The sequence below is a fragment of the Cyprinodon tularosa genome, unplaced genomic scaffold (assembly GCF_016077235.1).
Source record: "Cyprinodon tularosa strain WSP-4 unplaced genomic scaffold, ASM1607723v1 ctg165, whole genome shotgun sequence".
Lineage (NCBI taxonomy): Eukaryota > Metazoa > Chordata > Actinopteri > Cyprinodontiformes > Cyprinodontidae > Cyprinodon > Cyprinodon tularosa.
In genome coordinates, this window is record NW_024038483.1 from 1480527 (window position 1) to 1506911 (window position 26385).

Sequence of the window (26385 nt, forward strand, 5' to 3'; positions counted from 1 at the left end):
CTGGCATGTGGGAGGGCGGTGGATTACAAAGGATGGCTGCTGACACTCTTGAAGCTGAAGCATGTCATTAAACAGTAAATCACTCTGATTGAAAAACACACCGGCTTCCAGCTTCCATCTTTCTGCTTACAAAGAAGGACATTCTCTACAGCCACAGATCGTGGTCTAGACCTGAATAAATCATCAGCAGGTCACTAGATGGTCCCACCATGTTACTCTTCCTGAGGACTGCTTATATTTATAAATGACATCATGAGATGTGTTAACAGTGTTGATTATTTTTTTCCCCTTGCCTGCATTTCCTGTCAAAGAAGGTATGAGCTAGCCTATTACATCTAGCATACATTTAATAGAAACCATATATTTATTTACTGCATTACACACTTAAAAGCACATTTTTCTCCATTAAAATGCAAAGATGATTATATTAAGGCTTTTCAAGGCTGTGATACACAGCATCCCTCGTCCTTGGATAACACCAGGGGAAAACCAAACAACATCATGCCAGATATCAGAAAACAAAGTCTGGATCGTTACATGTCTAGTTTATTCTGGATTCAATTTGAAGAAGCCTGAGGGTGTCAGGTCCATCTTTGTAACCATTTAAACACACATATGATCAGTATTGAAAGATCCTTTGATCAAATGTTGCAGGAAAGAGTAAAAATATGTTGCAGGGATGGAGTTCCATTATACATATGAAATAAGTCCTGGGTTAAAATCGCGCTGAAAGGATTCTTAGCAGAAGAAGAAACCATTACTCAACTTTACTCAAAGTCAGATAACAGTTTATATTTGAAATTGTGCCCTGAGACAAAAATGAAAGGGTTTGTTCATAGTGACAACATTTGGCTTATAAAGGGAGGAAGCTTCTAAGCTTGAGAAGAAAACCTCCTGCAGCAAGTGGGGAGAACAGGGGTGACAGGATTATGCTGTGAGGGGGTTTGATGTAAGAAGGACTGGTGTACTTCTCTAAGTAGATAGCATCCTGAGGAAAGAACATTTATGGAAATAACAAGGCAACATCTTGAGACATCAACCATGAAGTTAATCCTTGGACAAAACTAGTGATCTAAAGCAGTGGTTCCTTAACATTCAAGCTTGTGAAAGCCAAAATAACACTACCAGAGGCTGGCAATTGGAGAACTTGGAACCCCTGGCAACGTCATGAAATTAGCTTTACTTATACAGGAAGAGGTGGCATGGCAGTGAAAGTGTCACTCTTCCAGTTTGGAGAGAGACAATGTCATAATAAATTAATACTTCTTAGTGCCAAAGGCAATATTTAATCATTTATATACACATAGTTGACTTTGGAAGAGTCAACTATGTGTCAACTATCTATTTCATTGATATATTTATTTTTAACCCTTTTGGTATGGCAAACACCTCACACATCACAGTGATTTGAAAATAATCTCAAGACCCCCCACTTGAAGCCTGATATTCAGAAGGTTTTTTTTGTCATAAGTCATGTACAAATGTGTGTTAGGTGCAGAGCAAATCTTCAAAGAAATGGGATTTGACAAAGTTTTTGAGGTTTGAAAATTCAGCAGAAAGCATGTGCAGAGCTTTATTTTGTGTATGAACCTTTCTCTACAAGCAGATGATATTCTAAAGACCAAACAATCATTTTTAGTATTTCTTAAAGTTATGGGCAAACTGACATGCATAAATATCCATGGTCATTGTTGCCACAAAGGATGGAGAGATATTCTATGTGCATGACAACATATTTTGGAACGTCAAAAATATCAGTAGTCAAAGACATTACTGAAGAAAAAATATATATGCAAGTGTGCACAAAATAATGCATTTGGACAGCGGAAAATCTGTATACATCTAAATAAAAAAGACAGAAATAACTGAACTTAAATGTTTTTGCATGCAAATACATACGAGCATCTCTCTAGAACAGGGATTTTTTTGAAATACCTCAGTTCAATAAAAGATAATCTTGCATAAAGCAGAGTTATGTTTCATTTTCTTTTACTTTTGTTTGTTGCACATTAAGATATGCTACCAGGTGCCATTTAATAATTTTATTATAGTTATTTTGAATCATGATTAAATTGAATTCTTTTACGGACAATCTCGAACTTCCTATTAAACACTTAATCTGCTAATTTCAATGGGTGGAACCGTACGGTTTGCAGCTCTTAACATTTGTGCAGCAATTATTGTAGGTCACCTGTAACATACACACTTCTTGGACACACAAAAAAATATATATACATGCATTTAGTGCCCTTTAATTGGAACCTTTGAAGATCAAGCCCTTGGTGTCTAACGAACCTTAGGGGGGGTCTGACCACGTCTTTGGAAATGCCTGATCTAAATCATACCTCGTAAATAGTTACAAAGTGACTGAAAGAAAACAAATTAATAACATTCTTGAGTGGCAATCATAACTGTAGTTCAGAATATGACAGATATGATGGAGTCTTCTGAATTTGAATACATTTTAAAAATCCCAAAAATTGTACTTCATTATTTTTGTTTAGCAAATTTAAACATTTTTGGTGATCTTAATAAAATTTAAGTGGAAGATGTATAGTGATATATATATATATATATATATATATATATATATATATATATATATATATATATATATATATATATATATATATATATATATATATATATATATATATATATATATATATATATATATATATATATATATATATATATATAGCCTATATATATATATATTTTTTTTCCACTTTAGGTATATATTTTATTTGCAATTTATGTACAATAGACCTATGTTTGATCTTTTCAAGTTTAATGTAGTTTAACATAAAATCAAGTTGGAAAGAGACAGATTGGATGACAAACCTAAAACAACATTGTACAGCACATTGCCTTTGTTTGGTATGATACCAGAACAGCTTGAACATGCCTTGGTGGTGTTTGCACAATTCTTCCAAACTCTGCTGAGAAAACAGAAAACCATTCTTCTAAAACCAAGACCTACATAAGTAACTCAACTAAAAGTTTTCTTCCAGAAGGAAATGGTTGATTTTTTTGATGACTGGATTATTAGCTGACAACATGCAGTCCGCAGCAAACTGAGATCACAATTCTTATAGTAGCATAATCTCATAAAAAAAGAGTCAATCAGTTTAAAATTATATTAATGGGTTAATCGAAAACATTTATATTTACAGTATAACCTGATATTTGCTTGATAAGATTCGTTTTTTGGGGTAAAGATTGAAAAGAACGCCACTACTGGTATTACAAAATAAGCTGATCAGGAAACTTACTAATTGATCAGCTGTTATCAGTCAAATATCCTTCTATCACTATGAAGTAAATGTCTTAAATCTTTTAGTGTTTTTCTTTATTTTTGAGCATTCTGGATTTCTAATTTATTTTGTATTATAAAGATCCATCTGTATCTGGCACCTTTTCTTTGAGCCCCTATTCCACGTTACGTGTTTTGATTAGCGAAAGCCTGATCTTGCACCCTTGTGCTCGAGCCCAGATGTGCGGCAACAGCATGTTTTTTTGCGCTCTTGACAAACATTGAGCAAAGTGTGTACAGATTCCTCTGTAGCACTTTTAATGTTCTTTTACTTTGCTAATGTCTTGTGTAAAATGGCAGATGGAATAGAGAGAGTGGGTTGGCTTTATTTAATTTGATAAGTTTGTAAAAAAGTAGTTCTTAGATATTTTTAAGCAGCAAAGTACACCTTAAAATGTGATCCATGCATTCAATTCATCAAGATTATAATCCTTTGTTGTGAGTTGGTGACCTTCATATAAAAGCAGGTGATAGTGCGAGGAATCCCCAGAACCACTTGATGGGTGTCCACCATAGACTTTTCATTTAAACCAGATGCCCCTAATGCACAAAGCGTGTTTGGTGTGAACGCACCATCACGCATCTCTGTCCCAGTGGGCTGTCCCATTCAGGGGGCTTTAAGGGCCGGGTTACATGGGCTCTTCTTTTATGGAAGGGGTTTGATACTAGATTTTTCTTACAAGCCAGCACACAGCTTGAAAGAAATCAAAGAACCCTATTTGTTTACTCCTTGTCTTCTGCTTGAAATGGTTGCGGGGACAGCAGTCTCCATAGAAACTCCCAGACTTCCCTTGTCCGAAACACAAACAATGTAAATTAACTCATTTTGGGAATAAAGATCATTCCAACAAAATAATAAAAAAATCTATATAATCTGTGGTATATTTACATGGTTCCTCACAGGGGTTATATAAAAATATATAAAACTTGAGTTATAAAGGTATAACTGTTCTGGTATTGCTTCCCCAGGAAAAAGTACTTCCCCTGCACGGACGCAGTTTGCCAATGTTTAAATTAGCCATAATGCATGCATTAAGGGGGAAGCTTGCCCAATTTAATTTTGATTAATTCAAATTACTATTAGGAAAAAAAGAGGTTTCACATTCTCATAGACCAAGGCTGTTAGCATTAAGCAGAATGTGTGGAAAAATACTCTCTGCTGAATAATTTTGGTGCAGGAAAAGAAAAGGGGAAAACCAACTTGCAGTGCTGCTCTCTTAAAAAAAATAACAGGACAGGGATTTCAGAAAAGGTAGAATGTCTTCTCATTCAGTAAAATGTTTGTGATATTTTTACAAAGTGAATCATATAAAGTAATCATATAAATCGACATATCATCTTTTTTTTTTTTTTTTTTGGAATCCTGATCTTAAACTTGTAGAACATTATACAATGATGGAGAGATTACTTAATAGGAATGAAAAAAAAACAAACAAAAAAAGACTTTAGGATTGAGATTTATTGTGCAACTCTTGCAAACTGATAAATCTTTGTAGAGGTGAGATGAGGGAGGTGGGCTGGTGTGGCTCATTATGGGATGTGTGCACACAGTAACACACATTCTTTTTTTGTTCTCCACGACCATAGATTAGTGTTTTTAGTATAATAGTATAGTTTTTCTATCTTCTGACCTTTGGTTGTATGTTTTAGACAATCGGTTAAAGAGAGGGGTAGACTATCGGTTAAAGAGAGGGGTAGACTAATCACCAATACACAACTGATGGTGAGATGAACACGCTGGAAGAAGGGGAAGTCGGACTCTGCAGGCCCAAGTGAGTAGTCAGGGTCTGCTGGGAATGTTTGACAGGCTGATCAGTGAGGGACATATTTCAACTCCTACTTCCAGGAGAGCTTTGCTTGGATTGTAGAAGAGGCTGAGGACATAGAGTCTGAATGGAACATGTTTTCTGCCTCTATTGTTGATGCAGCCATCTGTGGCTTTGGCCTTAAGTCTGTGGTGCCTGTCTTGGCGGTAACCCAAAGCCTTGTGGTGGGTATTGGCAGTAAGGGATGAGGACGAGCTAAATGAAGAGTCCTGTCAAGCCTGGTTGTCTTGTGGGGCCCTAAGGCAACAAACAGGTACAGTGAGACAAAGCGTACTGTGCCTGGCCAGTTATGGAGGCAAAAACTCTGACCTGCAGTGTTTGGCTAACAGAAATACTAGAAAGGACAATAAAGGGATTTTCTATTCTATTCAAAACCCAATGTCCCAGCTTTCCTGGTGGAAGTAGAGTTTGGGTGGTCGGGGTGGGACTTGTTCATCACCCAGGTCGAGGTCACTGAGCAAGTCAAAAAGCTCCACTGTATCAATGCTTGAGGGGATGGGTGAGCTCTGCCATGAGTACATCAGGTTCCTGGATGTTGTTGGACTGTTTTGGTTAACACTAGCATGCTTGGTGTGAGGGATTGCATTTTAATAAATGCAATCAACTGGTTTTCTTTAGATAGAAAACTTTGAATCAGTTTTACTGTATGACCTGGTTAAATTGTCTCTGTATAATGCCTTTAGATGACATGTGTTGTGATTTGGCACTATATAAATAATATGAATTTAATTGACATGCCTCTTCAACATTGTTTGGTGGTGAGGGACAGTGCTGGCTCCTCAGGCTTACCCCAGTGGAGCTGGAGAAGGTGGGTGAAAAAAGGGAGGTCTGTGTCTCCCTGTGACTGCCATCCATCTGTCTGTCCGACCATTAGAGATGCACCAATCAATTTCCCAGATTAGATATTTACTCTGATATTGACTAATTAGCTGGGCTGGATATCAACTGAATAACACTGATCTAGCAACCCCATCCACTCATTTCTGGATGTCATTATGGGAAGAATGTAGCAGACTCACTTTTAACAGAATATGCATACTTGATAAAGATAATTTGAAACTTTAAAAACTGTGGCAAAGAGAGACAATTTTCAAGAGAATTTTCCAGGTAATTGCATAAATAAGAACAACCATTTGAGTGTGTTGTGAACAAAAATTGGAGCACCCTGTAACAGAACTCACCTTCTCTTATGGATATGCGATCTGAGCCCCTCACAGGAGGTGTTTCAAAGCTGTTTTACCTTTCACAGCTTCAGGTCCTCATGAACACTATAATGGAACACATTTAGTCACTGTAGCACTTCGGGAGCCTGGACCTGATGCCATCCATGCCTACAGCTTTTTGCACTATGATCTTTTACTGCTTGTCCCCAGCTGGAGTATTGAGATCAACAGCATGTTGGGAGGGGAGGGGGGCTATGTGTTTGGAGGTGTAAACGATGAGAAGAAGTCTTCTGTTGCAGAGGAAGTGGGGGGGCACCATAGAGCTGAGAGGTGTGAAGTTGTAGGATGAAAAGCAGGCAGGGGTTGAAGATAAATCGGGCTCCGGCTGGGATGATTGGGCTGCAGTGGGGGAGGGTTTCCAATCAAACCTTTTGAAGAACTGGTTCAAATCATTTACCCACCTTATATCGCCTAGGGCCTGAGAGTTTGTTTTGGGCCTGAAATCATTTTCAGGCTCTTCCAAAACCCTTCTGATGTTTTTTTTTCCTACTGCAGCTGATTCTCTATCTTCTTCCTATTGAGGTTTTTTCCATTTCTGATCCTTCCTCTCAGTTGATTCTAAACAGCCTCTCCAGGTTTCTGAACTAAAGCGTCTCCAAAACAATAAAGAGTAAAATATATTATGAAACAGCCCTAGACAGTTTTAACAAACTGAATACCTTGTTTGCTAAACTTGCTCTGAATCGAATTTGAAAAATGTATTATTTTTATTGATATAGCTACAATCTACATTCCGTCATCTAAAAGTACTTTACTAACTCCATTCATTCAAGTAATTTAGAGAGATTGGTCTATAAACTAACATAGGTTGAACCATTTTCACTGTTAAATAAGAGAGATAATATTCTCTACTTAGATTATGTATTTTTTTGTTAGCCTTTGTCTTTTTTCTTTTTTTTACAGCACTAGTCGCTTTTTCTGACAGTAGGCTGACAGGAAAGGGGGTATGAGAGAAGGGAGATACATGTGTCAAAGGACCACAGTTCGAATTCGAACCCGGGTCAGCCGCATCAAGGACTAAATCCTCCGTACATTGCTTATGTGCACTAACCACTGCGCGACCCGCGCGTCTGTCTTTTTACATTTTTTATGAAGAACCAGTTGAGCAGACTCATCCATATTTTTATCAATTGGGAAGTTGCCAATGTCAGAGCTTTATTCAAAGCTTAAAGATGTATGGCATTGCTTATGGCCTCCCAGTTTTTCAGCATGACTTCAGAGGTAAAGACTTTGTCTTATAATCAAATACAAAATTATGGAATGAAAGGGGATATATGATGCTAAAATTAGAATTTTTTTGCACTTCCATTTGGGTCTCCTCTGCTTTTAGAAACAGTCTAAATGTAAATATCCAACCTGTTTTTTTGGCAATGGATTAATTTTTTTTGTTGCTTTCTGGAAAATGAGCGATGTCAAATACCTGTTACATCAACTGGACCTGCAATATACAATGACTTCCAAAAAAGACAACATTTTGTTGCCTGCCAAAAGACTTGACTCAGACTGACTGGGGCAGATTTTTATCCCCTCTGTTCATTGCAAGTTTGCAAATGATGGAGATGTAAATACTTTTTTTTACTTCTATATATATATATATATATATATATATATATATATATATATATATATATATATATATATATATATATATATATATATATATATATATATATATATATTATCCCTGTTTGGCTTAATTATGGTTTTTATTTTTGTACAAGCTAATTTAACAATTGGCTGCTTACTTACCATTTAGAAACCATTGTTGCATCCTTCCTGGTTTTCTAGGAGGCTCACTTCCGCTGTTTCTGACAGACTCAATGTTAAAGAAGAATAACTCTACCATTTTGCTTCTGTCTGCAGCTATTTTCCTGTTAGTAAAGTGCAAATATAGATCATGTATTGGGGGGATGCGGCCAGCTGCATCTTATTTGCGTACTAGTGACAAAGCCATGAAAGACCTTATTACAGAAGGAGTTCAAAATATCAGAAATAAGGAGTTAAAATTTTGTTATATGAGATTGATTTTGGTGATAAAAATAAAATGAACAATTGCTGCATAGCCCATAGACCTGTTTTTAGTTGTTTAACTAGAAGTATGACAGAGTAGGTCTCCTTTAAAAGTAGTTTTCCATTATGTAATAAACACAGTGAGAGTTTGTCTGTGTCCTTTTTCACATTTTGAAGAAAACAGTCCTTCTAGAATATGTTGTGCCATAAAGCATAATAATAATTTTGGACATTGAGAACCAATGTCCATGTTTCATCTTAACATGATCACTGGAGAAGAGGATGCAGTTTTGCGCATAAAACAGCTGTGAGACCTCTCTTCTCTGTTCTGCAACCCCCTATCAGCCAACTACCTCCACAGGACCCCTCCAACAGAGGTGTGCCATGGCCCCCCATGGAGCTAAGAACAGTAAAAAACCATATCATAGGGGATGTCTCTCTCTTTTCGTGAAGCTGCCCGGGGGGTTCACATTGGAAGAGGACAACACCATGGTGCCATGCAGATCCCAAGAATGACCAAGGATAAGTCATGATGGTTGACTTTTCAGAACCAAACTGCTGCAAAACAGACTTTTTGCAACACATTTCTCTGAGTTTCAAAACGTACAAAGCCGTACTCGAGGGGAATGTATCCTGAGGAAACTGTTCCCTTGGTGTTGGCCGCATGGAACAAAGAACCATTTAGATTAGGGATGCAACGGTTTATGAAAACCGTCCGAAACGTTCAGTTCGACTGTCTCGGTTTGATTCATGTGTGTTGCATTCGGTTCATGCGCTGCTCCTTTTTCTCATAGGCGAAGCGTGTACACTCCAGAGCAGAAGGTGGCGATACTGCGACCAAAGCCAACCACCAGTAGTAAACAAGAAGAAGAAGCGAAGCAGCGTAGCCGGGTGTAGCAGAAAAAAATCAGTTGTTGTAGAGAATTGTGTGGGTATGGCGAGTGGGAAAGAAAAGGAGTTGGAAGACGCGCCAGCAGCACTTTATAGGTCTGCTGTATGGGACCACTTTGCATTTAGAGTGACCTACGATGACTGCGGAAAGAAGGTTGTGGATAAAAGTGCTACAATGTGCAAGCATTGTGCAACACGTGTTGTTTATGCTAAAAGCAACACAACCAATATGTCATCTTAGAGATTTTCCTAACAATCAACATATACTGAACCGATCCGAAAACCGGGACCACAAAACCGTGAACCGAACCGTGGATTTTGTGAGCCGTTCCACCCCTAATTTATATATTTTCCATATGTATTTGCAGAATTATCTGTTTGACCATAATTTGAGCTCAAATCACCTTTTCATTTATTGTTCTAACACACAGCTAATAGGGTGTGTGTTCATAGACATTATATGACAGCCTGAATAATATCTGATTAAATTAGATATTTACCACCCCTACTGGGTTGGGCAACAAACATCTTAAAGTATCACAACATAATATGGCCTCCAGGCTGGCTGGGCATTGAATATAACATTTATTCACAACAGTTATCTTATGATTTTGAAAGTGATAGTCTAGAATTTTGTCATGACACTAAAATTGGATTTCTTTGCAGACATAGTTGAGAGGCATTGCTGCGAAGGAGAGCTGAGAAACACAGCCACGTTTTCTCATGCTATAAACGCACTAAAATCTAAGCGAAGATAGGTCTTTAATTACAGGTGCATTTCTGAGTCCGTCCATCATTGTGCATGTTTTGTTTTCTCACTGCATCTTGGCAAATTGCTGTTATTAATGCCAAAAATATTAGCTTGCAGCCCTCATTAGATGTTGTTCCAACAGAGTTTTGATGGATTACGACAAACTGAAGGCTTTGTCTGCCTCCAAAACTTGCTAATATGAGCCAATTAAATGCCCTACACTTTCAGACCACTTCACACTTCTTTGCATATATGTTTAGTGATGTTTTGAAATTCAGCACCATGAATATATGTGGTTTTTAAGAATTTATAGATAAAAAAAATCAGCAAAAAAGAGATCTTACAAAGCTTTATAGAAAAAGAAATAATTCCGAAATGATTTTGTGAGGAAGCTGACTAGCACAGATCAAGAACGCAGCACCTTCATAAACATTTTCCTCAACCCATCTTCCCTGTAATAGAAGCTGTCCGTGACACAAAGAAGGTTGGTTCAACTCGCTCTACAAGAGTCATGCTGTGCTTTTTGATACTTAGACTGCAAAATAATATACTAGCTGAGCAGATGTTTTTATTCACACAGGGAAAGGCTTATGCTTAGGTTATTGTAACATATATGGTTTATTTGTCTGTGGGAACCATGACTAAAAAGCATTTATGCTTCAATATGTTGGATTAAATACCAGTATTTTGCTATGTTACCTGCATGTTTGGATATGTTTTATTATCGCATTTCAACTTAATCAAAATCTCTTAATCACAAATACAGCAAATATATTTGAGCATTTTCTTTCTACTACTCTCCTGTAATACATAATCTGCAGGTACTGCTGCCCTAATCTTCTCTTTTTCTTTTGTTTTTTTTAATAGAAGTTAAGGCTGGCCTTGCATTCTGTCAACCTTCAATCTCTTTTCTCCAGGGTGCTACTGTCTATGTAACTGTTGCCAATAACTTAATGTTCTCTCATTAAAGGTGACACTTCTTGCCCTGTCTTTCTTTGTCTAACTCTATTCTTTACTATGAAAAAGGAGCTCCAGAAACTATTTCTGCAAATATCTTATCCCTTTTTTTTCATCACGTTTTTTTTTCAGCAGAGACCCTACGACAGAAGAGATTAGACATTTAGCTTTGTCTATCTCAATGCTATTAAGCTATTAAGTTTTACTAAAACAGAAATTTGTCCTTGTACTATTGGATGGCCATTCCCACTAAATCAGGTCCTGCCTGAGGCTTGCTCTTGTTAGAAGTATTTTCCCCCCTACGGTTATCACATGCATTCTTATGCTTGTAACATATTCCGTTAGTGAAGAAAGTGTCTAGAACTAAAAAAAATATTTGTTTTGCCTTTTACTTTTCATATTTAACAAGAAACTCTGCTGCCAAACTAATAGACAGTCCTGTCCGTTTCATCTTACACCACACTCCGGAAAGACAATCTACACTAATTTCTGACACCCTGAGAAACGGTTTTCCTAGGTGGTTTGTTAAGATAAAAGTCAAGAACCCCCACGACAATACTGCAGGAACAAAATTAAATAATTTTCTTTTTACAGTTTTAGGAGTATGAAACAAATCTGTCCCATTTTGTGGAGTATGGCTGGTCCTTTCTTGTGAAGAATTGCTGTAAAATTAAAGCACCAAGCAAAGAACTGTGCCCCATCGTTGTACTAGAGAAGGGGATTGCTTCAACAGTTGCATCTGGGATCCCAGTCTGAAATAATCTTTAACACATTTTTTTGCATAATGAACAACAGTTGCATAAAATTAACTTGCCGGTTGAATTTTGTAGAATCTGAGCTATCCAATGATGTCTATATTGGTAAACATTTTACCGGTGTAATTTTCATGCATTCTGAGTTATTAGTTGTAAACGCTTTTGCACTAAATCTTGTCATCCATTCATGCACACAATTGCTCATTGATAATGACAAGCTACATTGCAGCCACAGTTGGCCTGTGTCTCTTTTAACTCTTAACCTTTTTCAACACATTCGCCATGATGCCTTAGCAATAACGTAGCTAAGCTAAATGGAATCCTTTCTTCAGGTCATGACATATACCAATATCTATTTGTTATTTCTTCTATGGAGTCTATTAGAGCAATGGCACTTTTTGTTTTTTTTGTTTTTTTCTGAATCCATACAGACTCTCTATTATGTTTGTCAATTAATTAACCAACGTAAAAAGCAGATGTCTTATTTTATAAATTTTGGACAAGGTTGGTTGCAACTTGGTTTGATGAAAGATAGCTCAACAAAGAATGAAAAAGTACAGTTTTGGATGTTTTGATAGATTATTGCCTTCCTTGCTTTTAGATTAGACAGTTTATGGGTGTAACAGCAGCAGTTGACATTGATGATGTGGGATTAAATTGGTATTTATGTCACAGAATTTGAACTAGATCCTCATATTATGCAACATAGTATTTGTTTCGAAATAGATATATTTGTAAGGCAAAAAACTAACTAAACAAAATACATCATACAAACACACTAAAGGTCCTCTGTTTATTTTCTCACTGACATAACCTCTGACTTTGAGTTCATCATTACACTCCAGTAAAGTAAAAAAAAAATGCTTGGTTTGCTATGCAGCTTTAATGTGTCCCTCTGCTCTGACTCAGACAGACGGTCAGTCACTTTGGCATGAAGAAACTGTACCGCTTCTGTCAGCTGAGAAACATACTTTTAGACTGCAAGTATAGTCTAACTTTGATTTTCTCTCTTGCTACACTGTTTTCTACAGATGAACTTCTGTGTCCTTTACTCTAATAGAGCTAACAAACATGTAGGTGTCTGTCAGAGACATGTTTTATATCTACACAAATGAAAGTAATAATTTAAACTGGCCGGATAGGTAACGTATGGAGACTGACAGGTAATGGCTTTGCTGTTACATAACTTACTCCACATTTATATTAATACATTGTGCCCTTAGTGTTGCCTCTGCACAGCAGGTATGTGGCAGGAGGTGATTGGTCCTGGATAAAAAGTAACTGTAGAACATCCACTGCTACTGACGTTTTGTCCTATTGCATTTGGAAAATCTAAACAGGTCCCAAAAAGGGAAGCCTAAAATCCAAGTAAGTAGCACTACACCAGGCATGGAAAGCCAAAAGCACCCCAGCTGAGTCAAATAAAATAATCACACGTGAAATTGTCACAGAATTGGAACTGCATGTCAAATTAATTTAAAAGCAATAAAGATATATTTTTTGTTGTCCGAGTTACTTTTAATTAGGTTATAAATAATAAAAAAAATAGTTGACTGTATTATTTTAGAACTCTTAATCATTCAAATGCAAAATCATCCCAGGGGGCTTACACTACCTTTATCCATAGAAAGATTATCTATTTTTAATGTATAAGTCAGACAAGCTGACTTGCTGTTCATTTTAATCAGTCAGATTATGGGGTTTCTATTGTGTCACAAACCACCAGTTGCCATGTTTTATATTTTATGGTAAGCAGAAGAACATTAGTAATTTAAACTAAATCTGATGTATCACAGTTGAAAAGCTTCCTTGGCTTCAGTTGGGGAAAGGCTTGGATGTTGATTTAAATTTATCCTGGCTCAAATGAGTTATTACCTATATAAAACATTTCTCACTGCTCTTTCCAGCATGTTTCATGCTCAAAATGAATTACTTCTGACCTAAACAATTATTGGCTGTACTTAAAGAATATTTTAAGAGAAGTGTCCAACATAACAGGACTTATTGGTCTGTCAGAGCACTTTCAAGAGAAACCAAGCAAATAAATTACTCTAATTAATGTCGTCATTTGGATGGTACTAAATGGAATGCGTGGGAATTTAGCCCTCATGTTTCTATATGTGCATATAATAACTATTGCTGTCTGTTATTGAGATTCTTGAAATGTGAACTTCCCTGGTACAAGTGTATACTCTGTGTAATTCACTGTTTAAAAAATATCCCCCTCCTTCACTACAAGCTCAGAAGCATTTATCTGTAATTGTGTGTTTTACACTGTGCTACATACTCAAGGAATTTTTCACAATGCCCCCAACCACAGAAGAAAACCACCAGCTGGAAAGTGGAATGAATGCTTTCTCACTAAACTGAACACTGGTGTCCATCCCTTGAAGCATAAACACAGTTTTGTACTGTACTGATGAGTACCAATGTTCAAAAAGAGCAGTTGGCATCGCTTTTCTTTTTTTTTTGTAGGCATGCTGTTCCATGATGTCACAAGATAGCTTTTAAAAAGGGATTCATTAAATCAGACTTCTCCTACTTTTGGGTTTGTAATCAGTAGGGGGGATTTTCCTAAAGCTCTATTAATGATATGCAGTTTATCCATTCAGTTTGACTGTGGAAAAAGGACCTCCTTGACACAAAGCAAGTGCTGATTTGTGGCATGGACGTATAGTAAAGGTTTAGTTGAAGACGTTCTTTTTTCGGTTGGATTATCAAACTAGTTGGTCTTCAATAACTGTATATCATTCCGTTTATATGTTAACGTTAGGTTGTCCTACTGTACGTGCTTGTTCCCATTTTCACTTACTGGTGGTGAGACTGACACACACACGTCTAATGAAGCCTATGCAGAAATTCAACTGAAGAAACTCATTGTTCCACCTGGGACACAGCCAATCAGCTTTGAACCACTCCTCCAAAAAAGCCAATCAGCATCCAAAGCTCATCTTAAAAGGCCTCCGATACGCACCTGTCTTCTCCTGTGCGCAGGCGGCGGATGCGCTGTGACTTCATTTAGATGAGACCGTTTCAACCCACCTTCAGCCCCTCCTTTACCTTTGCAGCTAAACCTTAATCAGAATGTCATTTCTCCTGGACTCTTACTGCGTTCCTTGTCTCATCTTAACCGGTCCAACAGAAGACCGCCATGTTGAGCCTGGTTCTGCCAGAGGTTTCTTCCCAAAAGGGAGTTTTTCCTCTCCACTGTCGCTTCATGCTTGCTCATCATGGACAGGTTCTCTGTGTTTTCCAACTGGACTTCCAACTTCCAGGTCCCTGAGTCAACCTCTAGTATCAGCTCATGCAATTCACTGGATCTCCCCATAAAGCTCAGCATACCGTCTCGCTAACCAGCAGTCTACAGACTGACCAAGTTCATCTATCTCCACTCCACCACCAGATTCAGGCCTGGGGGGGGAACAGCCCTACTCTTTGCTCTTGTTCATGCATATCTATCAAAACTAAGTGCTATGTTTCCTGCCGAGGTCTGAGCGCCCAGGACCAAGTAATTGTATCAATACATTTCTCCTAATTGTCTTTTCTCTTTGTGTGAGTTTTTCAGATTGAAATAGGTGTTCCCTCTTGGGAACGGGTACTGGGTTGTGCATTTGCAATTTTTTGTTTAAGTGGAGAGGGCGGGCTTTCAAAAGTTCACAAAAAATCATCCACTGTGCCTTTAAGATGTCGGTAAGAACACAGAAAATGTAGCTTTCCCCAGTTGTGTTATTTTTATTTACTTAATTGGAATTATGTGTTAGACTACCAAAGTTATGTAATTATCTTCTAAAAATAGGTTTAGAGGACCTTTCTTAATGTTTCTATGAAAGAATTAATGCCTGAAATATGAAAACAAAGCGAAGTGTGTACAGAAATAAGGGTAGTTTGAGACTGGTGCTTTTCAAAGTGGATGTTTGTCAAAGGTCACTACATGGAGCAAGACAGAAAAGGAGAAAGGGAGCAAAAGGGTTTTGTAGGAAACAGTCAGCAGAGGTGGTTTGTTGTTTTCTGGTGCATTGAGAGGAGTGAACAACAGTTAATTTGGTGCAGTATTTAAGCGCCAGTGTCATTTTTATGATGCAGAAACAATGCGGTTTATATATTACAAGACACAAGCACAAGATTAATGGTGGTTTCTTAAAAAATCATAAAAGTGTTTTGCTCTTTTTTTATGTAGAAGAATAAATCAATGTGAATGTTACTGCGTACTTATAGAGGTTCAGCCTTCTTTTTTTCCTATTAACGACTAAGTGGATTTACAATTGTTTCTCATGAGTTTACTGACACAAACAGTTATTAGTGACCCGACCTGTTTTTTTTTAAACAACAATGTCAAACTTTATTTTTCTTATCTTCAATTATAAGAGGTGGTGAATGATCCCAAGGGCATGTGAATGAAAAAAACAGCTGGACCTGGATTTGGGGAAAAAATTAGGTACTTTAGCAACTTGTGCGTTCGAGGTACTGGCAGCCCACTGCTCCCCAAGGGGATGGGTAAAATGCAGTTGTATATTTCTCCTATAGGAGATCAATAAAGTTCAATTATTTTTATTATCATTATTATTATTACTGTGTTTAGAATTTCCACCCAAAACAATCACCAGTTAAAAGCTCTTGAGAACTGCACACCGTCTTTTTTTTTTCTCCATAAAGTGACATGATGAAGAAAAAGTCTTTCAGAGTGGTTTGGGGTCCTGAGGTATGTTGGTCCTGTGGTTGGTTTCCCCTCATGCCTTAGAGGAATGAGTCACAGGAAATTGCAGAGTTGTTTTGAGTGGCAGCTACATGTCTGTTTTAATGAAAGCATTCTGTTATGATATGTTTCTCCTATCCTTGGTGGAGAGGTCAAAGAATGTTTTGTAAAAGTGAAATTGTTGATCGTTTTTAGAGTCTCCGGTGTTTACAATCAAATTTTAACCCAACCGAAAAATGTATGCAAAAATTCTAGTCAATATATTTTATATTATTTCTATACTGAGTCATAACTTTAGCTGTGATCCACAGATATCCGTTTTGCTAGATGAAATATTCTTATTTTCTAGTAAGAAATGTATTAAACTGTTATCATGCAGCGAAAGGGTTGTTTTTTTTATTAGAAGTGAAATAAGGCCACATGCTGGCTCACTCAGATATGACTAGATAGAAAGAACATTTTCCTCACAACTTCCCAGGTTTTTGCTCAGGCAGCACTACTTTAAGGACATGTTTGTTTTCTCTTGGGTCTACCTATTATCACAAGTTAATTGCGTTTGTACTCCCCTGCTGCACTTTGCAAGATCTTATCTTCTGTTTCCTTTGTTATATTAACTGTATATGTTTAGGGTTTAGACACTGTATCTGCTAGTTTCCAACTAGGAGTAAGCTGTTTTTTCCTTTGATAAAGAGTTGGGGATCACATTTTGATTAGATTTTTTTTTTTCTGTTTGTTTTTTTTTAATTATTGAGAAGGCAGAGAGCTAAAAAGTGAGACAGTTGTTAACAATGTTGTCTTGCAGGAAAATGATTCTGTGTTTAAATCCTGGTTGGTTTGTTTCAATGAAGATTTCTTTTTTATTATTATTATTATTTTTTTTATTAGGTGCATTTGTGGATCCTGTAGTCCTACTTTTGCCTTTAAATTATGACCAGACAAAGATTAATTGGCTATAAAACATGGATGTACAAATAATCATACGTTGTTACTTAGTGTAAACCAAATGCCAACTAAATAAACCTAACCACACTGACAAAACATTTTAGTTGCATGTCCCTAGCTGATGTGCTTGTTTGTTTTTGTTGTTTTTTTTAATGCCAGTTATCCACAGTTCTGTAGACTGTTGTATGAGACATAGGTGTTTACTGATGCACTAGACTGAGTAGTGATAGGAAATCAAGAAATGAATCAATGAATCAGATCATTTATATTCAATCTATTATTAAAATAATCGTCATTTAGTTAGGTTTATTGTGTATATTTATTTATAAAAAATGTTTACGTCCGAGCCCTCCTTACACCTTATAGGTCACATCATGATGAGTCTGAAACTTTGTACCAATTGCACCTTTTAAGAAAAGATTTAAATGAGTGTAACAAACATTTTTAAAGATTGTCCTGTATTCAATGTATATATATTCTGTATTATTTCCATGTACATTAGCAACACTTTTTAGTATTTGTAGATAATTTTATTTTAGATACAGATATGGCTTGTGAAAAGAAATATATATGCTTTTTTAAATAAATAAAATTTCTCAGTTTAAGAAACTTTTATAGGGATTAGGTGACCATTTTGAGAGATCTAAATGCATTTCTTTACATAGATGAGAATGATGATAAAATTGTGCATGGCCTCTATAAATAAAAGCTTTACTTGCTGAGTTAATGTTTCTTAAGTGGCACCTACTAAGCAATTTGAAACCCATGTGGGAGAGTGGGTTTTGATTGCATGTATTATATTTGCTCAGTGATCATTTATGTTTTTGTTTTTTTTCCCCCATACAAAATTAAGGCACGCTAGAGGTCATCTTAAAAATTCAATGTACAGTCTTTACATATTTCTTTTCCTTACTGTTATATATACTTTTAAATATTTGTTCATGTAAAGTTGTTTTTCTTGCATGTCAATTTTTTTAAACAGTTATTTTCTGTGTTTTTCTTTCAGGATATTTGACAGTTACCATAGAGCCCCTGCCTCCTGTAGTTGTGGGTGAGACTGTAACACTCAAGTGTAACTTCAAAACTGATGGAAGGCTGCGAGAAATTGTTTGGTACAAGGTGAGTATGCTTTCAAATCCATTAAGCACTAGATGGGTTTTACAACATCCATATCTGTTATTTCCACCCATACAGTCAATACCAAAAGCTATCTCGCATGTTTATTGTAGCATTAGAAAAGCAGCCATGTGTGATCAGTCAATACCAGAAGCCACATCACAACATTATGGTTGTATTAGTGAGCACCCTTGTACTGTCATGCTACAGTTTTTAATAGACAGCAGTTATTTGAGCCGGCTGTAAGGGACTCATTGCTGCTGGGAATTTGATTTCACCATATGATGGTCATCGCCATCAATCCCTAATTGTTCACAGCTGTCGATTCAACAGTCATTTAAATCCCAACTATGTAAGTGCCACTAATAATTAAATTTGTGTTAAATGAGGATACAGAACTTTATGTGCACAAGAATAGAAAAACTGGCTTGCTTTGAAGATCTGCCAAAACAAATATTTCTTAAATGTCTCCCAATCATTACACTTCAGAGTAAGGACATTTGTTCCATTTCATGAGAGAGAAGCACTTGCATAGGAAAGCAGAAGTAGTCTTTGCTGCTACATCTTTGTAAACCCAGTGTGTTTTTGCAAATAATTAGTCAAAACATATTCAAAGTCATTCAGATATGTGTCTAAGTTTATGTCAGTGAAAGATTTAAATCCTGTCTTTGGGTAGTTGTAGTTTCTAATTGTTGACACAAAAATGTAATTTACACTGTGTATTTTTCATAAAATATAGAATCTTGTTTTCTATAATCACTTATGTTGCTTTAGACAACCAACTCACCAATGAGTTTCTCCAAAAAAGCAAATAATCAGTGAGGTCTGATAAAAATTACTTTACTTATCAATCTTGATGTATTGTATTTCTACTGCTCTAATTGCAGGGTTGTGGGTTTTACCAAATGGGGGTTGGGGTGTTGTTGTTGTTGGGTAAAATGAAAATTTGATATAGTTATATCTCTTCTGAACAGACAAGTGGCACAAACTTGCTTTTTACTTCTAAATGTTAAAATACCTGAGCTAGCAAATTGAATAAGTAACAGACACAACTGTGCTAAAATAAATGAAGTAATGATTGGCAAAGGGTTCTTTGAAACGTAACTGGCAAAATCCAACAAATTAAAATCCATAGTGATTGCATATCATCACCATTGTAGTGAAACATGTCAGGGATGCAGTCTATTGGAGCCTACATATGCCATTCCACATTACCTGTTTATAATTGGCCATTTCTAATGAATGAATCGACATTTTGTCAATTTTAACATTTGTTGTTTTTATGTTTCTGTTCCTCCAATGATTAGCCAGTGGCCCCATGTACACTATATTGCCAAAAGTATTTGCTCACCCATCCAAATTATTGGAATCAGGTGTTCCAATCACTTCCATGGCCACAGGTGTATAAATTCAAGCACCTAGGCATGCAGACTGTTTTTACAAACATTTGTGAAAGAATGGGTCGCTCTCAGGAGCTCAGTGAATTCCAGCGTGGAACTGTGATAGGATGCCACCTGTGCAACAAATCCAGTCGTGAAATTTCCTCGCTCCTAAATATTCCACAGTCAACTGTCAGCTGTATTATAAGAAAATGGAAGTGTTTGGGAACGACAGCAACTCAGCCACGAAGTGGTAGGCCACGTAAACTGACGGAGCGGGGTCAGCGGATGCTGACGCGCATAGTGCGAAGAGGTCGCCAACTTTCTGCAGAGTCAATCACTACAGACCTCCAAACTTCATGTGGCCTTCAGATTAGCTCAAGAACAGTGCGCAGAGAGCTTCATGGAATGGGTTTCCATGGTCGAGCAGCTGCATCCAAGCCATACATCACCAAGTGCAATGCAAAGCGTCGGATGCGGTGGTGTAAAGCACGCCGCCACTGGACTCTAGAGCAGTGGAGACGCGTTCTCTGGAGTGACGAATCGCGCTTCTCCATCTGGCAATCTGATGGACGGGTCTGGGTTTGGCGGTTGCCAGGAGAACGGTACTTGTCTGACTGCATTGTGCCAAGTGTAAAGTTTGTTGGAGGGGGGATTATGGTGTGGGGTTGTTTTTCAGGAGCTGGGCTTGGCCCCTTAGTTCCAGTGAAAGGAACTCTGAATGCTTCAGCATCCCAAGACATTTTGGACAATTCCATGCTCCCAACTTTGTGGGAACAGTTTGGAGCTGGCCCCTTCCTCTTCCAACATGACTGTGCACCAGTGCACAAAGCAAGGTCCATAAAGACATGGATGACAGAGTCTGGTGTGGATGAACTTGACTGGCCTGCACAGAGTCCTGACCTCAACCCGATAGAACACCTTTGGGATGAATTAGAGCGGAGACTGAGAGCCAGGCCTTCTCGTCCAACATCAGTGTGCAACCTCACAAATGCGCTTCTGGAAGAATGGTCAAAAATTCCCATAAACACACTCCTAAACCTTGTGGACAGCCTTCCCAGAAGAGTTGAAGCTGTTCTAGCTGCAAAGGGTGGACCGACGTCATATTGAACCCTATGGATTAGGAACGGGATGTCACTTAAGCTCATATGTGAGTCAAGGCAGGTGAGCAAATACTTTTGGCAATATAGTGTAACTTGTATAAGGTACAATTATTGAAATTCTTTGGTGTATTCAGTAAGGCTTACTTTTCTTGAGTTAACTCAGTAATAAATGTACACAAGGTTTGATGGTAACAGCTATACAGCACCTGACTTTGGTGACATTTACCACAGTTTCACTCCTGCAACCTAAACAAGAATGTGTTCACTAATGGGCAGATTGTTATTGCTTAGCCAGGAATTTTGTCTGGACTTTTCCCCGCTTTTCATTTTTTCTATGTTTGTGTTGTATCTGTACTTATCTTTCCAAATGCTGACCTTTCAAGGTAGGACATAGAGATTTATGGAGCTTTGCACATTCCCCTTAACACCATAGATCACTTTCCCTGCTGTGACAAATTCATTTAATCAAGCTGGATCTGCATCATAGTGCTTCGTTTTGCCTGAATCTTGTCAACCTGCTGCAGTGTCTATGAATATTTGTGCTTTAAGTAACCACTTTGAGAATTGAGCTGCCTGTCTTCCCAAGAGGAAAGTAAGGAGGTTGTAAGAAAGATTTGCCCCGTGTCTCTGGGGTCTGCGGCTCAGCACAACTGCTGATGAATTATAAATCAATTACCCACACTTGGCTGCCAAAGTTTCTTTAATCTCTGCCCTTCATTTAACTAAACACTGTTGACTCCTTATTTTATTTCCTACTGAAATGGACCATGAGGTGATCTTACCTGGTGAATCCTTGCTGTTTAAAATACGAAAAATGACATTATAGGTTGAATAAGCTAAATATTTCAACATCTTCATTTGGCATGCAGGTTTGTGACGTGTCTCTTTGAGGAAAGAACTTTTAGTTAGCATGTCAGAAGATGTACTAAAGTTGAAAGGATCGTTGTTGTGCAAAGGCTTTCAAACTAAACCTGCGAAAACTTTGTTTTGATAGATCCGAAACTTCAGATGTGAAAATTATTTTCTTCTACTTCTTTTCATAAAGAAACCAGGGATTTATTTTGATGTCTTTACTCTGTTATAAAGAGGATCTGCAGAAAAATAACACTTTCTCTAGCTTTCTTTAGCCAACGGCTACACAGTTTCCCATCTTTTAAACTTTTAGGTCAGATATTTCCCCGTTTTTATGAGGTTCTTTAGTTGACCGACTCCACTGCTGTCTTATTTTAGAATATTAAGGATATTGATTTTTTTTAATTGAGCTGCTGAAGGGAGTCTTGGGTCAATAGTTCCTATGCAGTTGACGTCAAAGAGTCTTTATTTATCTTTAGCCCTCATACTGGATGGCAACCCTGTTGTCACCTCACTATGATGTGATATTCTTTTTGAGAAATATTCTCTAAAACCAGAAATATACTTATATCAGACAAACGACTGTAGTGATGCAAACCAAACCTTGGATTTCAAAATAATCCAGAGATGCAGTTTGTTTTTTCTCTTTAAGTAATCACCAGCATTGATTACATTATAGCCTTATAACTCATACTAGAATAAATATAGCACAAAACTTACAAAAAAAAAATTACTCTGTGGGATCATGAAAAAAGAAAATATGAAAAAACATTTATTCTTTTTAACTAAATATTTTAGTCTGGAAATGTTCCAGCTTGAATATAAGCATGATAGGGCCAAGGTTATATAAAGATAAGCAGCTGCATGCTAATGCAGTTGTTCTTGTTGCAAGATGTAATGATGCTATTATTATTATTATTATTTCAGCAATGTTTTCATTGAGGAATTCAGTAGTCTCAAAGGAGCATGCAGAGGGGAACATTTAAAAAAAATTAAAAACTTAAGCTCAGCAGTACAAAAAGTCCAAACATTTGTAAATCTAAAAATAAAACCTTTTCCAAATCTTTTTTATTTATATATTTATTTTTTTTACATCTTTCTGGCTTACTCACATGTCTCTGTGCAAACTTATGGTTTGCGATTTCCTTTCTGGTAACTTCCCTTTACTGGTTATGTTGGAGTCCAATCATAACAATAGTTTGTGGGCTTTCTTTTGTAAGATCTGCAAAGTTAAAAAGTTCAGCCAAAATAAAAGTGCTAAAATAGTTGAAAGTCAGTGTTTGGTTGGTCGACAGGGGTCTACTCCATGCAATCTGATTGATGAAATTTACTGTTGTATTAATATAAAACAAAAATGTTACTGTCTCAAGCTTCCAGGCATTTCATGGCTCCCATTAGGTTAATGTTATCTTTGGCAAAACATAAAATATTAAATTGAAAACTTTTATTTTTTGTTCATTCAAATAATTTTTTTTCACATTTGCACTATTTTAATCATTTCTGTCAGTGTAAAATGAATGAAATTACCTGTAAAAAAAATACTTTTATTAATATAAGAGGATTATATAATGTGCATAAAAGCACCATCATGTTAGTGTAAGTCAGCAACAAGCGAAATGTAGATTCAATGAAGAAAACAGAAATAATGATATGAATAATAATCCAAAAAAGTAACATTAAACACTTACAGACCCTTAATTTGTTATGCTTCCCACAAGCTCTATGATCAGAATAGTTTACAAACAGATCCTCTTATAATGCTCTTGTTTTGTTTTACTCAAGTTTACAGATGGAGACAAGAAGTGCAAACGAGAGAGAATGTGAGCAGTCCACAGTAATGGATGTGGTAATGTCGCCAATGTTTTAAGAGCAAATAAATGAGAGCCTCTTTGATACTCTATATTGCACTACAAGCCCCATGGCCGCTTTAGAGAGTTGGTGAACTGGCAGACAGCAGATTAAGCATAAAAATATGTAATGCCAATAAGCTGTCTTCTATGAATAACAGCATTATAAAAAGTAATGATGGATGTTTTGATAGTGGGATACTAATGTAATGGCTCTATGGAAGAAGAGCTTTAGAAAGGCAGTGCATCACACGCTTGTTTTAATTTGTGTCATTCTAATTAATAGGTGCATATGAAGCTTCTCCCAGTGGGCACCCAGGTGTGCTAAGCTGACGGCACAGGAGCAAGTGGTGTCTTGCTTGTTGAGTGCATATGTGCAAAGTTTAATTTTAATCACAGGCTCAGGCATCTCTTTTCTTCTTCCCACCGAACCAATCCTCAGCTCTGCTCTTTATAGAATCCCTTTGTCGTCCTGTGACTAAACTTCTCTGGGATCCTTGTCGCAACATAAATATCTTCCCTAAAACCTTTTCTAAATTTAACCAAAGCTTGCCTGCTATTTGAGATACTATCCTGAATAAACCACAATAGCTAGCTTTGTCTTTTTAATCAAATCATTGAATTAATTAAAATGTGCTTATAGACTTAATCCTTGCTCTATGTTGATTCAAACACTTCTCTCCTGATTTTTGTAGTTTAAGTCAGACAAATTAATTTACCATTATACCTTTTATATCAGCATCATAAGAAGTAAAATATATAGTATCACTTTGCAAAATGTGATTCTAATTAGGATAATAACTGTTTACCCGTTTACATACTAGAATTGACTGTGCAATTTTTCAACTCTTAATATAAACATTTATTTTTGTTTGTTCCATCTAAATAAATCGAGTTAAGACTGTATCAGGTAATAAGATTTCCCATTCTCATCCTCAGAGAGGCATTTGTGTTTAGGAATTAGGTGGATGCCATAGAAATGTTCCAGTTGTGTCAATCTTTAGAGCGTCTCTTTGAATTATAAATGTGTACAATCTCTACTTATCCACTTGTTTACCTAAATTGTTTACCTCTACATCTGTCTATGTTCTGAAGGACAACTGTTGTGGCAGCATCAATACGCTGAGGAGTGAATCAGGGCATGTTTAGGATGTTTCCTACTGTGAGTTTTATTGACTTGATTGGCCGTAAATATTGAAGCTGAAGCACAGAGAGACTGTAGATTCATGGAAAAGTGACTTCTCACCTGCTGCTAAATATCACTTCAACTATGTTCTTGTAATCAGAGCTAAAATACTAAAGTCTTTGCACTGATAAAGCTTTTATTTTGTTTTAGCTTTACAGTTATTGTTAAATTAAAATAATCATTGATGCTAGTTTATAATTTTTTTTGCCTAGTCTGACATTTATGTTCAGATATGCAGAGAGAGCAATAGCAAAAGAAAGCCATGCTTAATTGTAATGCATTCATGTAATCTGTGTACCATAGTGTAAACTATGGATACTTTCCAGGTTAAATGAAATAATTTCCCTTCACAACACATTTGTGGAGAACCTCCACAAAAAAGTGAAGTGAATAAATATAGTGTTTATATATTTCCTTTTAGTAAAACATTTGACATGGGTTCTTAAATATGTTTCTTAAATGTTCTAATATTTTTTTATTGCATTTACTCAATCTTTATATTTTCCCTTCGTTTGAAAGTTATCACATTAAGATTTCACATTCACACTTCTTTAACACAACATCTTAAGTTTAAGAGCTTTAAATTATTTATTTTATGGTAGCAGTGCATATAGAATATTTATTTGACAGCTGTAGTACCACAACTTTCATCAATGGCTACAGTGTTGCAGCCATCTCAAAGTAGTTGATAGAAATGAAGGTAAAGAAAAAAATCAATCAAAAAATATATATATATATATATCTTTTGGATTTAGTCCCATTTCCCCTAAACAATTTCTCAATAGCCTGCAAAAGATATTAATATACCTGGTACGCTGCTAATACATAGTTCCCACATGTCTGAAATCGAAGTGCTCATGCTAGGCAAGTGCAGAACCAGACAAGCACAACCATCATGTCTTCGATTTAAACCTGACCAGTGTGCAAGATGACAGTACTTCCAAACTGCCTCCAAAATCTTACTATGACAGTTAATTATTTAGTGAAGAGTGCCATTACTCAAGCTCATGCTCCAAAATTCCTTGACGCATGTAATAAATGTTTAAACAGCATGTCACAATTCTTGGTGTTAATAACAAGAGTAAGTAGTTTGCTACAAAAACAAGCATACAAATTTCCATCCTAGCTTGCAGATACAGATTGCAAATATAATCACAAAAGGATATTTATTAAGTCTTATTGGAATTAAGGTTTACTGTTTTCAATCACTTACTCTTTTTGACTGTGAAATTCAGCATTCAACTAATAATCATTGAAGTCTTTTTAAAGAACAAACATGAATTAAAGACTTAAGCAGTCCGACTTACTCAGCTGTTTCTGCGGAATAGCAGAAGACTGTAGCAGATTCATGTGGTAGAATTGCTCTTTTAAAGTTCAGATGTAAAATCCAATTGAGAATCCCTGACAAGACTTAAATTGTACTTTTTACAAATGGTCTTTAGTAATGTTGGGAGAAACTGTGTAACACAATAAAAGAATTAGTAACTACTTTAGTTTTAACGCAGTTTATTGGAACTGCTGCTACGTTATTTGTTATC

General features: G+C 36.5%; 1 protein-coding gene across 1 annotated transcript in view; it reads left to right on the plus strand.

The window, feature by feature from the left end:
* igsf21a (immunoglobin superfamily, member 21a) overlaps positions 1-26385 on the plus strand; it is a 240460-nt gene that overhangs the window by 71503 nt on the left and 142572 nt on the right. The window contains exon 2 of the mRNA XM_038280808.1: positions 18371-18483. Within this exon, the coding sequence (XP_038136736.1) occupies positions 18371-18483 (113 nt within the window). The remainder of the gene's footprint in view (positions 1-18370; positions 18484-26385) is intronic.